Genomic DNA, 15,644 nt, shown 5'->3' on the forward strand with positions numbered 1-15,644 from the left:
ATCATTCTCTTCACAACTTTCAAGGTTTTTTACTTGTGGGAAGCAATAGTGATGTTGAAGAAACGCTGAACCAAGTTTGTTGAAGACAAGACAGATCCATTTTGAAACTAAAAGCGTAAACTAAGTCTGGTGTATCCAACAAACAGACAACACAGAAGACGATTTAATCCATCAATTACACGCACTCAAACAATCAGATGCGTGATTAAAAAGACCAACCAAGTTCACGACGAATTACGGTATTTATTATCGAGAACGAGTAAAATAAAAAAAACATTTCAAGTTTTACATAACTCAATAGACACTGACTTCGATAGACGGCTAGATTTTCTATAAAAAAATACCAACGAGTCGTTACACTCTACGTTCTATAAAAAGATGGGCAAAATCATACAGCCAAGATTAATAGCGATTCAATAAATTTCTTTTTGCGATGTGCTGTCCAATCTAACACTACAGCGCGATGTTATTGGTGTAAAAAACTGTATTTCCAATTTCGCGATTTTAGTCTTTTTTTGTATATTGGCTTATAAACTGTTTCCGTACTACTTCATTAAATAAAATCTTATGTGTTATTGTACCACTTTTTTCCGAAGATAATTTTGAATTTTATCAATATAAACTCTGTTTTTTCAATCAGACAAAACACTATAGAGTATCCCAAATTCACACAATAATATTGTTATTAAAAAGATTACAATTTTTAATAAAGTTTTTTAAACATTTATTTTGTATTGCGTTCTATCCATGTTCATATTATATAAATATGGCTATGTTCATATTATATAAATATGGCTAAGATTTGTCGATACTTTGTACTAAATTTGTATTGACCTGTCGATATGAATAAACTTTAGAAAATTTACTATTATCGCATCATTTAACAATCTGCCTAATGGGCAATTGATGATCCAAGAAACAACGACGAGTTCGGATGATTCGGAGCAGTGTTTGAAGATGATAATAAACCCGAGTTTTTGCATCGATATGTGATAATGGATGAAACATGGATCCATTATTTCACTCTGAAGTCCAATCGACACTCATCCGAGTGGACTGCACATAATGAATCCGCTCCAAAGCGTGGGAAAACGCAACAGTCGGCTGGCAAGGTTATAACGTCTGTATTTTGGGATACACGGGGAGTAATTTTCATTGATTGACTACCTCGAAAAAGGAAGGACAACAGACAACATCAACAGCAACTATTACATAGCGTGATTGAGCCGTTTGAAGGACGAAATCGCCTTTGCAGAAAAAATAAGTGCTGCTTCACCAAGACAATGCACCGTGTCACAAGTCAGTGCAAATGATCAAAAATCCATTAATCGGGCTTCCAATTGCTTCCTCATCTACCGTATTCTCCAGATCTGGCCCCAGCGACTATTTCCTGTTCTCAGATCTCAAAATAATGCTCGCTGGGAAGAAATTTTCGTCAAGTGAAGAGGTGATCGCCGAAACTAAGTAAATCGTACCGTATCGAGTAAAACAAAGGGTAAATCGTACTACAAAAATGGGATCGAAAAGTTGGAGGGTCGCTATAATCAGTCTATCACCCTTGAAGGGAATTATGTTGAATAAAAAAAACTAATTTTGTCAAAATAATATGTTTTACTGTGGTAGGCCGGGGACTAGAATAGTACTATTCTATGTTATTCTAAGGACTATTCGATGTCTCTATTATTAGATCGGATAGTAGTAAACGTTTCACTGATATAGCACACATTTAATAGTTTGGTGAGAGCATTCAGTGTATAATTGTCAATGAGGATACTGCAGACAAAATATTGAACGAAGACGCTTTAGCTCGAAACCTCTTGCCTTACAATTCGATGCTATACGTCCAAACAAGCTTAAAAATTACTTATACAACAATATTTTGTTATCTAAGGATAATTTAGATTTACGCCCTATATGCTAATACATCTGGTTTTATTTTGGCACAAGTTGTTTACTTAATGTTGCTTTTTTAATATATGTTTTATCCAAGTTAAGCGTCGATATAAATCAATCCTTATATTAATAATTACTGGGGTATAAGCCCTTCTTTGCAAGGCCAATAAAAGTGAGTATAAGAAAATACTAATTTACTAAAATTTAGTATATATTATATCTTTTTTATAAATACGAATTTGCATATATAAAGATTTGTGAAAATGCTTTCATCAGAATCAGCAGTTTGTCAATACGAATTTTTGCAATAGTACAAAAATAATATTCACGACAATGCAAATAAAATAATAAATTTAGAGTGAAAATAGCAGGCTTGTTTGGCGCAGTGGTAAAGGTGACAGGGTGGTTCAATTGTAAAATTATTAAGAATTGTCCCATTCGCTTTGATAGGTCATATTTATAACTACAAATTGATTTTGTTGGGATGAAGTTGGAGGTTCCTTATATCTTAAAATTATTATCTAAACAATCAATTTTGATTTAGACTGTTTCCCTATTCAGATACTCAGACAGCAATGTAGTTCTTTGGATTGTCGTCCCGCTGTGTCTATGTCTGTATCGTCATAAAATAGTTCTTATTCGAAAAATCAGTCAGTTCATCACCACTTTTAGGTACTTCACAGGAATGCACTCTTACAAATGTGTTTCAAACTATGATCTAACCAGACAGAGATGTAAAATTCCTTCTCGAACTAATTTTGACATTGAAAATGAAAGAAATAATTGTTCGATTCATGATGTTGCTAGCTTATAAGTATGTTTCAGGAGTCTCTATGGATATTTAATCGATAATGTTTTGCTTAGTAAGACTTTGATTATTTGACTCACTTTAACGCAAAAATTGACTAGGAAAATATTAAATTATAGCCAGCCAGTTAACTTGAATAGCACATGGTACTACCTGCTGTTTTTTTTTATCTTAATATGCATCATAACTTGAGAAATTATAATACATTTCTATTTAAAAAATCTGCCATGTGGATTGATATCTTTTCTTCAGCAGATTATGGTCGTCTATCTAGTGCTGGGATAGTTGCGATTTCGAATTCCGAAACGCATACATGCTCTTTATATTTGTGATTGTACAGTATAAAAAACAGTATAAAATCCGACAAAGAATAACCAACCCAATCACGCCATTAACCAGGCTGGGTAAGATCGTACAACTTCAGGGATGTTCTCTAAGTTGTTCACTGACCAATCAGTAAACATAATACCGAGGACATTGGTTCAGAAGCCACGGTAGGCAGTAGGTTCAATCCAGATAAACTTTGTTGAGTTAAAAAAAAATCTTAAAATATAATTAAAAAAAAGCTGGAATTAGAATAATTGAAAAATTCCGACGTAATATAGTGCCTTAAATAATTCAGTTTCTATAAAATTTTTAAAAAATTTCTATAACAATATCTTACGTCAAATTGCAAACTATTATTTTTCTTTCTTAACAAAAATTGGCTCAGTATTCAAATACTGAGACACCCAGTAGATCGGGATGACTTCATTCCTCTCGAAAAATAAATTATATATTATGTAAAATCGAAAATATATTATGTAGGTTTTCGAAGAATGTTTTTAATGTTATTACTACCTAAAACTGCAATTCTCTCCTCATGATCGATTATCTTCTTATTGTATTTAACATAGTTTTTATTTGATTTCTATTAAATTTACGGAAAAAGCGTGTAGTGTGCTTAGTACGTTAGATTTTTGTGCACGATAGGAGCAGTTATTTTTATCTGAGGCGCCCCAAATCTTTATAAAAACAACGGATACAATTTTATTTTAAATTATATTTGCATTTTCTTATGAAATTTCAATTTGACGTTACTTTAAAGAATATTTATTAATTATACATGACATCTTATAATATATGATCAAATAAATAAGTAAGTTTGTTTAACTTGAATATAAATCCTTTTTCGATATTTTTGTTATTACTGTATTTTATATAAGTTGATGAATATTAAACAAAATATTTTCTTAATCACCCTCAACTTTTCTATACAGTTAAAATTAAAAGAAAACTGGTGAATATTTCATGAGGATAATACACCATTATACATAATGGTATTTATTTAAATAAACTAATGACCGTATTTACCAAATTGAATAGTCTTGTATGTCTTCTTCATTTTTTCTTGGATCAATTCAAGTCTTGAAACATAGTGCTTATTAAGTGATTAAAATAATTCATAGCGCTTTGTTTGTAATAGAACATTATTTAAAATTACTTAAATTATTAATATTATGAACATTAATATTATTTGTAGAACATTATGTAAATTTTTAGAAATTTGCTATAAAGAGTAATCTCCATGGCTACAATCTTCTACCATAACATTATGTGACATTGATCAGGACATTCTGTAATTAGATCAAAAGTAATATTTGAATATAGAGATCTTAAGAAGTTTAAGAGTTTCTAAAAACTTAAGAAAATTAATTAGAAATATAATTTTATCATGTATTTTGTTGTAATGAATTCATTTTTCATTGGGAGTTATAAGATAAAAATACTTTTGTTTTTTGACATTGAAACATTAGTTCACAAAACCACTCATCACAAAAATTTAAGGTTATATTCTTGTTTTACCAGATTATCATAGGTTCTCAAAAAAAGAAAAATATTAATTGAAATACGTCCCATCATGGTTAGATTAAAAGCTAATATTATCAATAATTTGATTTCTTGTGCATCAAATTGTGTGCTCAATTATACCTTACCAGACTATCTGTAACTGATACATTTCTGATTATATCATATATTTTTATCTAGTTTAATCCATTATTATAGTAACTTAATCTATTATTAATTATTAAGTTTTCAGTCTATTAAGTTTTTATGATTATCAAGATTTTTTGGTACAATACACTTTTCCTTTCAGCAAAACTGTTAAAATTAAAAAAAAAAACAGAATCCATAATTGTATGTATGTATGTACACGTAATTTGAACCTTTTTAGTTTTACAGTAGTTTGTTTGTCAAATTGATTGTATTAAATATTTTCAAAATATATCAAAAAACAATATCTAATCTGGTAATAACTTATTTTCTAATTGTACATTGTTAATGCCTTAAATATTTTAAAATTAAAACTATAAATTAAAGAAGAATTTTCCAAAATATACTTAAAAACACAAAATTTAAATTTACTGAATATAGTAACTAAATGTTACAATTTTAATTCCTTTGGCTTCATAACTGGACACTATCTGTATTATATGTAGCCGTGCAAAAATTTCCATTCTTGTCCTTTTATTAACAATTGAATTAATTTTTTTCATCCTCCAGAAGAAGGAACACCTAATTATTATTGTTTTTACAAAAGTTTTGCCCACAAATTAAAAGTCTATAGAGAGTTTCTTAGTACCATTAAATATTTTTCGAAAATATAACAAACTAGAGAGATCATACTCAAATATACACCAATTTTTGCTTCCTAAATTGCCATACATAAATTTTGTTCTTACGCCTTTTTAGCGTTATACTATTTGGTTCTTATCAACATGAAATTGAAGGCACATATTCGTGTGATTCAAAAGCATCTGCGGATAAATGTGTTATAATTTTCAGTTTTTAATCTTTCGAATTTACCTTCTTTGAAAAATATATTTTATTTGTACTTCTAGTTCTAATTCTTTCTGAAGATTCAAATATGGACTGAGCAACGGCTGGTTTCGATATTTAACTTGTAGCTATGTTTTCCTTCTCGATAGGTTAAGGATTTGATGAATATATACATATTATGTACTTCAATTCAATTATCTATGTAGATTCTAAAAAGATAATAAGGAAATGCATCTTAGCTAAGCAATGATATTCCATATTTGGTCCATAATCTTCTGGTCAGTCTGAAATAAAAATAATAATTCTCTTCCTGTTCGAAAACTTCATATAGGAGGTCATATTAGGTCTCCTGATGCTATCATAATTTTCTTTTAAAAACCGTTTCTGCGCTAGACCAGAATCCTTTGGGAAATGAATAATTTTAGGTGAACCTTCACCTCCTGAAAAACAACAGTATTATTATGATTTTGCATTTAAATGCTGCAACAGAAACGTCATATCAACAAATTTCTTAAAATTATACACAAAAATAGAAAAAATTATAACTTGTTACAAAGATGTCACAAAATTTCAAATGCACAAAAAGAAATTCGTAATCTTTTTATCTCCAGCCCCCTAGTGATTCGAACGCGCAAGTCATGGTTACGAGTATGCCAATTTAAGTTCCCTTTTTATATTTCTCTGTTTTGTAATTTAAAATTAATAGCCAAATTTTATTGTTAATTTTTTTTTATATATTTTAAGGTCTCCTGTAACCAAATAGGGGCCAACTTCAGAAATTATCCCAGAAGACATCCGGTCTTACCCAGCCTGGTTACTGGCGTGACTGGGATCATTTTCTTCGTCGGATTTTACACTTGCCTAGAACAATCACAAATTTTAATCAATCACAAACGTAAATTTACCATCATGCCCCAGCAGGATTCGAACCAGCGGCTATCGCAACAGTAGGAGGACCGTCCTACCGCCTTTACCACTGCGAAACCAAGCCGGCTTTTTGTAATAATTTACATCATTTTGATTTATGTCCGAAAATAAAATGAAAGTACGAAAAGTAAAAGTGACAATGTACCGTAAGTACATTTAACTCGACGGCTTTAATCTTATCCTTGGGGCGAATAATATTTGGAAATTTCAATTATTCTTAGCTTATTATTTTGACCATATTCGTACACCGATCAATCCCGCTCGTATAATTTTCACCTCTTTAAATGTTAATCTCACATTTGAAGGATTTTCGCACCTTTTAATGATTTTCCTTGTTATTCTGTTTCAGGTAATTATCATCACACGTACGTAGCGTCAGACGGAAATGATGGTGATTGTTCGCGGTTTATGTAAGTAGGCAGTACATAATGATACGCGTAATTTTTTTTTAAATAACGTTTCGAGTTATTATTAATCCTAAAAAATACTTAATTATATGTGTATTAAAGAGATTAACAGTTAAGATTAACTGTCCGGTAGGAAATATGAGTCATGTGAAATGAAACGAGATATGTTATTAATGTTCAGTGCTGTTATTTTTTTCTTCAAATAAGTGGTATCGTCCTGATGATGATTTCGGTTAGCTAATTTAGAACCGGATGGCGATTGAAACATAAAAGTTTTTTTTTTCATCATGGTTAGGTTTTGATTATCATGTAATAAAATTGTTAAACATCTTCTTATTAAGGCATATTCACTATTACCCATAGAGACTCTTTCATGCCCGAGGTTATAATCGTATGTCATTTTTTTAAATTTCTTGCAGTGTTACTTACTAGTCGTTGCGAGTAACCTACAATTTGTTTTTACTATAGCTTTAGGTATATATCTAAGAAGACTCGTCTGCCCTATTGTAATCTCTGCTGTAACAATGTTCATGTATAAATACTGCTGGTTTTCTATTAAATACTCTTCACAAGATCAAATGGCTTGAATGTTTTGAATTGTTGTTCTGTTTTTGAGTTTCTACTCAAATTTTCTTGCGATTTTCTTGATTTCCTGAGTGACAGTCGGTATCTGAAGGTCTCAGGGTAAGTAATCACTCCTGTAATATCTGAGTGCACTCATGGTATCTCTCAAAGCATGGTTAAGGAAAATTTGTATTATATTTATATTAATTTTCACAGAACATCTCCATAATCTCATTTAGTATATCCATATAGGTTTCAATATTTGTCTGTATAATATAAATTTATTATGTATTGATTATTGTGATTTTCTATCAATTAATCAAAAGATTTTCCTATATTTGAAACTCTTCCTCCTCTCTCTTTAAGTTCTTCTCTTATTTCCATGTTCCTTCCAGCAAAGTTTCGCGTCAAGATTCATTTCGAGATAATTAGAGTTGCTCCTATAGGGAATTATAGCATTATTTATTGATCTTTTTACTTCTGTGGTCTGATTAAGCGTGAATTACACATGCACAAATTTACTTTAGTTCATTTTTAATTTCCAGGTTTGTGTCGAATTATTTATATTGTCACTTGTCTGTTGTAATTTTTGTGTGGTTTCTTCGTTATTGTATCCGACAGCAAGAATCGCATTATCATCAGTAAATGTAGACATCGTCATATTTTTCATTTGTGATCATGTTTATAGTGGAAAAAGAATTGGTCCCAATATACTTAATTGTGGTACACCTGCTTTAAATTGTTTTATTGTATAGTACGCTTCCTATTGTGTGACTCTAAACATTCTGACTTAATGTAAGATTTCAATAGTTGAGGCTGTTGTTTCTATAACATTTTCTGTAGCTTACGAACAAGACCGTGATGCTATACCTTATCGAAGGCTTGCGCTACATTTAATAATATAGCTGAACATACCTTCATAGGCTTTTTCAAGTACATGTGTTATTCTATGGAACTTTTTAACGGACTGGTGTGTGGTATGGACTGATGTGTGGGTATTAGGATTTTTCTCTCTATAATCGGCTTTGTTTTTTTCAACAGGAGTTTTTCAAATACCTTAGATATTATTGGTAACAGTGAGATAGGTTTAGATGCCTTTTTTTTGATTTGGCGATTTTGGCGAGCCACCTTCCAAACGCTGAGAGTAGTGTACTGGGATCCAAAGAATATCTTAAATTTTATTGATAAAAATAACAGTCCACATTTGATAAACCTCCAAAGTCAACATGTCTTAGCTTAAACCTCCTTAACTTTACATTTTCTGAATTACTTCGTAGTTAACTCAAACTATACTGTTTTTTACACCATTTTTTATATATTTCGAATATTTTTGTTCACATTGACATTAGTTAGTTTATTATTCAGAAGAAAGCCTTTTTCTGAATTATGGTGTGATTTATTGAGATCCAAAATGTTTCTATTACATTTTAATAACCACTATTAAATGCTCCACAGGTTTATTCAAAAAGCCTCGTTTGTGTAAATTTGTAAATTTTGATTTTATATAATATTATATTCCATTTAAAGAAGAAAGAGATACTTTCTAATCACTTCAAAATAGTCACAAGCACCAATACAGAAAGTTTCTAGTATTGGGATGGTGTCAGTGTTCAACAATCAAAAAAGGATTTTATTTTTCTAACTAAATCCTATTGATGGAACTATAAAATTAGATTTATTTTCATATTTGGGTTGAGTTTGATAAATTATTTGATAAAATATAACCAGAGAATTAAACAATCCGCTGTGATTCACACCAATCGAGAGCATTACGTCAGTGTTCAGTGATGGATGATTAGGGGTCAGATTTGTAGGTAACCTTTTCGATATTCGGAAAATATGTAGATATATTGATTTTATATTGACATTTTTTCAACAAATCCACGATGAAAACGTCATTTTGTTTTGTTCGGATTGCTTTATCTGTGTTTGTACAAGACCACACACCACATATGCACTCTAGAATTCGTAGTTACGCAAAATAAATAATTTTGAATGTTTTTGAATTCTATATTGACGTCATATTATATCAGCCAATGTTTTGGCGCGAAGTTAAAATAGATAAAATATTTTTATAGAAAGATATTTTTTCTTTGAAGAGTAAAACCATTGAAATGATATAAAAAGGTTTTTCAAGTTATCGTTCTAACGACCAGTTTCTTAAAAATCGAGTGAATGATATATATCCTAGAACCTTATTTGTAGTAACAGGTTAGTTGAAAGTCCTCGGCCCAACACATAGCTGGCGCTATTAGAATTAAATCCATATGTTAGTTAGCCCTAACCCTTACAAGATGCGCATATAAATTTGACAGCTGTCGGATCATTAGTTTGTCAATTATAGCATTTTGAGTGAAGCAACTTTTGTTATTGTGAAAACAATGGATAAAAAGGAATTTCGCGTGTTTATAAAATATTGCTTTTTAAGGGAAAAATACACTTGAAGGAAAAACATGGCTTGATGCCGAGTTTATGGATACTTCCCCAGGGAAATTAACCATCAAGGATTGGTATGCTAAGTTTAGACGTGGTGAAATGAGCACCGAAGACGGTGAACGCAGTGAATGCCCAAAAGAGATTGTTACTGACAAAAACATTTAAAAAATTCACAAAATGATTTTGAATGACCGTAAATTGAAATTGAATGAAATAGCAGACACTCTAAAGATGTCAACTGAATGTGTACATCATATCATTTACGAATATTTGGGTATGAAAGAGCTCTGTGCAAAGTGGGTGTCGCGCGAGCTCACTTTTGACCAAAAACAACGACGAGTTGATAATTAGGAGCAGTGTTTGATCTTCAAACATCATCTGATAAAGCGTAATAAATCCGAGTATTTGCGTCGATATGTGACAATGGATGAAACATGGTGCCATCATTTCACTCCGTAGTTCAACCGACAGTTATCCGAGTGGACTGCACACGATGAACCCGCTCCAAAGCGTAGGGAAACGTAACAGTCGGCTGGAAAGCTTATGGCGTCTATATTTTGGAACGCGCATGGAATAATTTTCATTGTCTACTTTAAAAAAGGAAGGACCATCATAGCGTTATTGGACCATTAAAGGACGCATTTGGAGGAAAAGATAGTGCTGCTTCACCAAGACAATGAACCGTGTCACAAGTCAGTGAAAATGATGGAAAAAATCCATGAATTAGGCTTCGAATTGCTTCCTCATCCACGGTATTCTCCAGATCTGGTCCCCAGCGACTATTTTCTGTTCTCAGATCTCAAAGGAATGTTCACTGGGAAGAAATTTTCGTCGAATGAAAAGGTGACCGCCGAAACTGATGCTTCTTTTGAAGCAAAGGACAAATCGTACGACGAAAATGGTATCGAAAAGTTGGAGGATCGCTATAATCAGTGTATCACCCTTGAAGAGAATTATGTTGAATAAAAAAAAATTTGCAAAAACTGTGTTTTATTATGGTAGGTCGGGAACTTTTCAACCACATTAGTATGTTTACCGGGATTCTTTGAAACGTCAATATAATATAATACATTAATGTATAATGAATAATAGCGCAATTAAATATTGTTATTTAATATTATAATATTTCTATTGTAATATAATTATATTTTATTTGATGCATACTTACTCAATTTCTCTGCTTCCTTTTACATATCATTCCCTGTATGCTACATTTTTTCATTGATGCCTGTTTTTCCTTACTTTGGTTCTGCTTTGCAGGTACAACGATTAGACTGAAAAATCATTTAAAAAGTTTTAAAACAAACCCAAAAAGCTCACATAATTAAAAATTAAGAAATCAAAATTAAACACATTTTAACACATCATTTTTTATACGATACTGCAGCAGATTAACATATTAAAAATTTTAAATAAGTATAGTATTTGAACTCACCATCTCCTAATTTTTTAGGAAAGCCTTTTCATCAATTGCAATTGATTTTTATTATGACCTGTTATAAAGATCTTTTTCATAATGATTGAAGTAAATTTAAGGATGTTGGCATCATTACCTTTTAGAGATATTGGGCGTACAGAAAAATATCGATATATTTTGAACATTTTTTTATTCAGTCATATTTAAAATTCGATATTTCTTTTAATTTCTATCCATTATGCTCCTCAAATTATAATTTTCTTTAGATATTTGCAGAGAAATCACCGTAGAAGCTCCCTTGGTGTCGTTATATGAATTCAGATATTTAATGGATATTTAAACATTCATTTGTATCAATCAGTACTGCCCACATTTTTCTTTTCATTCGAATAATCTACATATTTTTGCTAAATCCAAACTCATTTTTATTTATTGATAAGTAACACATGAAATAAAAATCAAAACAAACGAAAATCCGCAGTAACTATATACAGCATAATAGTTGCGAAAGAAACCGCCACAATGAAGGAAGAATACATCAATCGGTTCGCTTGTATTTCCGTAAATAATATTCAGAAATAAAGCCGGACTTTTTATTAATATCCTGGACTATTCCTTTGACGGTGGATTTTAAAAGATACATCAATTATGTCCAGTGCGTATACAATGCGATCTTTGTTATAGTTTTATGGCGGTTAACTGTAAAGAATGTTTGTAATTTTAAGAAAGAAGATTTACATGTAGCATTTTGTAATATTGACTATTATCGATGATTTATTGGTTTGTTTAACTTAATTTAATTGCATATACGAGGGAGGATTTTGTAAAATATTTACTGTACTCAAGACTTGAGTAACAGAATAATTCAATATTGTATAAGGCAAATTGTGGAATCTAAATCAGCAGCCCGTTTTTAAAAATAGTTCTTGTGTTCGAAATATTCTATAAATTTATTGTTTTATTAGTTTCTACTGCCATTAACTTATTGAATTAAAAAGTACAAATCAGGAATAAACAGAGTTTTTTTTTCGTTTATTAGAATGACCAGCTAGAACCAAATGGTCTTCGGCTGATGTCGCTTCGGGTTCGGGATATGATTGTTTTGCGGGCGAAAGAGACCCTAGGTTACAACTGGGACTGTCGTAGTTTGTTTACTACCGGGATTTGTGGACGGGTAGGGATTTTATTAAGGTGTTATCGTGTTCTAAGGTTCCTATGGAGAACCTCACACTGAGCATGTTTATGAAATTTTTCACAAACGGGATGCCTGATTCGAGGTGTGTATTGACGTTCCTCATAAACCATGGGGGTCTGAGTAACGTACGGACTTTTTTGCATTGGAACGCTTTCTGTGGGATTGGGAGTTTGCTTTTTCTGCAGAGTAGAGGAATTAATAGGCTGTATACACCATTTCCTTTGCAAATGGCGTGTTGGATTTGGGCAGTCCATTGGAATCTGCGGTCGAACTGGAGACCGAGGTATGAGACCTTCTGGAGCCACGGGATAGGGACTTTATCGATTTGGAGGCGATAGGCGCGAAACTCCTTCTTACGGTGGAACAGAATAGCCTGAGTTTTGCTCGGGTTAATCTGAAGCCGCCAGAATTTGTATCACGCTATCGCTTGATTCAGTTGTACTTGAAGTCTATTGCGTATTGCGTCGGGACAGTATCATCTGCATAAAATGCTATGTGAGATAATTAGCAGAGCGGGAAGTCAGCCATATAAAGGTTGAATCGGGCTGGGGCTAATGGAGAGCCTTGCGGGACTCCTGCGGAGATTTGTTTACGAGAGGAAACTGCGTCATCGATCCTCACCTGAGAGGACCTACCATCCAAGTATGAATAAACAGAGTTTGCAATGAGTCCTGGGAGCGTTGGGAACTATCGACTGAAAACAGTCGAAACAGTCGATAGTCGCAAAACAGTCGATAATCAAAAAAACTAATAATTATTAGTTTCAGTCAATTGCACGGTTCGGCTTTTTTTTTAATTCATGGTTTCAAATGAAAATGTACGAATCCTCTGTTTTATAAATTGTGAATGAGGAAAGGACGGAGATAATTGCTTGGTGCAGTTAATTTTATATGTAGTTATATTTTCCAACGGTAGTATAAGCGAGACGGAGGTGTAAATTCCTTCACGATCTGACTTTAAAAAAGAAAAGGAAAAAAGAATTACTGAATACTTTTGTAATAATAATACATAAGATGCAATTTATAATTTAATTTTAAACGAAGTAGAATTACTTTTATATTTGAATGTCCTATGGATCTGTAAAAAATGGAATTGTTCTATGGAATGGAATAATACCCCATAAATGTTTTATTGTATCATTCCCAATTTTAATCTTTTTACCCTATTTCATTAGCAATCTTGAAAAATGTACCAAAATGCTATAATATTAATATACAATATATTGTTACTTACAAGCACACTACCAAAAAAATCATAAATCTACATATATGTTACTACATATAAATCTATGTAAGCATAAATTGGGTTTTTATCAAGATCGCGGCTAGGACGACAGAGCCAAAACGTGAAAAATCAGTCGAATGAAACTAGTAGAACCAAAAATAGTAACGCTGAATAAGTACGGCCGAAACAGTCGATAGCAAATAGTAACAAAATCAGTCGGACCAAAAATAGGGACTGAGATAGTCACTGGTAAAAACTAGTAAAATCAGTCGAACCAAAAATAGCGACTGAAATAGTCCATAGTAGAAAGTAGTCAATTACTAAACAATCGATAGTTCCCAACACTAAAAATAATCATATATTTTTATAGTCATGTATTTGGCGAAAAAATATTTTGATTTTTCAGGTGGCACATATTCATATTTGGTATTTATTTTACATCTTGAATTAACATAAATTATTACAAATTCTTATTCAGCTCCATATTCGTTCTTATTTATTTTAAGCATTATATTATTATTATTTTTTGTTTATTTTAAACTCTTCTTTCACCAACGAGGGTTTATCTGGACTGAACCTACAGTTTAATGTGGGCGCCTAACCACGGTCCTCAGCATTAAGTCTATCGACGTAACCAGCTTTGGAGATCATCCCAGAAGACATCCGGTCTTACCCAGCCTGGTTAATTACCTTACCATTTGCCTCCGGATAATTACACATGTTTCAGCAGGATTCGAGGCCTCCTGGATTCGTCCTGTCGCCTTTAACAGTGCGCCAAGCAATCCGGGTTATATTATTTTTATCGTTACTTAATATTTTTATAAGGTATCTAACTTAAAATTCAGTATTTTTTTTGTTATATTTAGGAAATGTCTTAAATATAATTAACCTCAACTAGATGGTACTATCGCTTTTGGTCAGTAATCACGGTATATTCTGCAGGTCTAGTGCGGCCTTTTTTTACACATGATATATTGAATCTAATGTACCTTATATTTTCTTTTCTCATAATCTTTCTACACAGTCTGATGCATCTGGCTCATTTAAAAGAGCTTCATCTATTTGATTCTAAACTTGACCTATATGTTTTGTTTGCTCTGTTGTGATCTATACTCAAAATAACTTATCCCTTATCGTGGTTATAGATTTTCCAGCAATTTTCCAAATAAATCATATTAGAAAAAAAATTAATTGATTCAATTTGATACATATATAGTTAAAAAATACAAAATATAAGTACGTGATTTATAATATTAAAAGTTCTGGGAGCATAAGGATTTTCATAAATCAAAATTCAGGACTCTTCCGTAAAATGGTATTGTCGCAACATCTCGTAGTACGTTGGTTCCAGTGAAGTGCACGACGTTGACTGGAGGGAGGGACGAGGTAAGCTTGCTAAAGACAAACCACTGCGAACTTCGTTTACGTACAAGTTGCTACATGATTACCTCGGCATCTATCCTCCTATGGCATGTATCCCACATTTACCCTATAACATCTGCAAACGTAGCGAAAATACTTTGATTTTGCAACGTTGTTTCTGCATTTTCACACATTGCGAAGTACGATCACAGCACAGAAATGAATTTCAAATTATGTTTAATGCAATATGGTCTGCTAACAGCTGTTATAAGAGCGCAGTGCTGCCACCATGCATGAAATTGAAAACTGGATCAACTTTGACATACTGATTCAAGATATAAGTTCAGTACATAAAATAACGTTAAGAATCCTTCTCATCTGCTTGGGTCTAAAAGTTAACTCGAATTTGTAAACTTGTGTTATTGATTTCGTTAGTTATAAATTCGAAAATCACTTAATACATCAAAGATAAAATAGTATAATAAATGAATAAATTAATTAATTAATTTTGGATCTCAAACTTTGTATTTTGTAGTATACATATTAGTATTACACATTTATCTTATACTTAAATCATTTTTATGTAGTACT

General features: G+C 31.8%; 2 protein-coding genes across 4 annotated transcripts in view; both read left to right on the forward strand.

The window, feature by feature from the left end:
* AdamTS-A (ADAM metallopeptidase with thrombospondin type 1 motif A) overlaps positions 1-15,644 on the forward strand; it is a 367,686-nt gene that overhangs the window by 177,056 nt on the left and 174,986 nt on the right. The gene's annotated exons all lie outside the window — the stretch shown is intronic.
* Positions 1-15,644, forward strand: part of LOC143194348 (uncharacterized) — a 57,499-nt gene that overhangs the window by 34,679 nt on the left and 7,176 nt on the right. The window contains exon 2 of the mRNA XM_076401054.1: positions 6,798-6,858. Within this exon, the coding sequence (XP_076257169.1) occupies positions 6,798-6,858 (61 nt within the window). The remainder of the gene's footprint in view (positions 1-6,797; positions 6,859-15,644) is intronic.

Source organism: Rhynchophorus ferrugineus, unplaced genomic scaffold (assembly GCF_030347505.1).
Source record: "Rhynchophorus ferrugineus isolate W39M unplaced genomic scaffold, kcgeb_rfMv2 rfM3, whole genome shotgun sequence".
Taxonomy (NCBI): Eukaryota; Metazoa; Arthropoda; class Insecta; order Coleoptera; family Curculionidae; genus Rhynchophorus; species Rhynchophorus ferrugineus.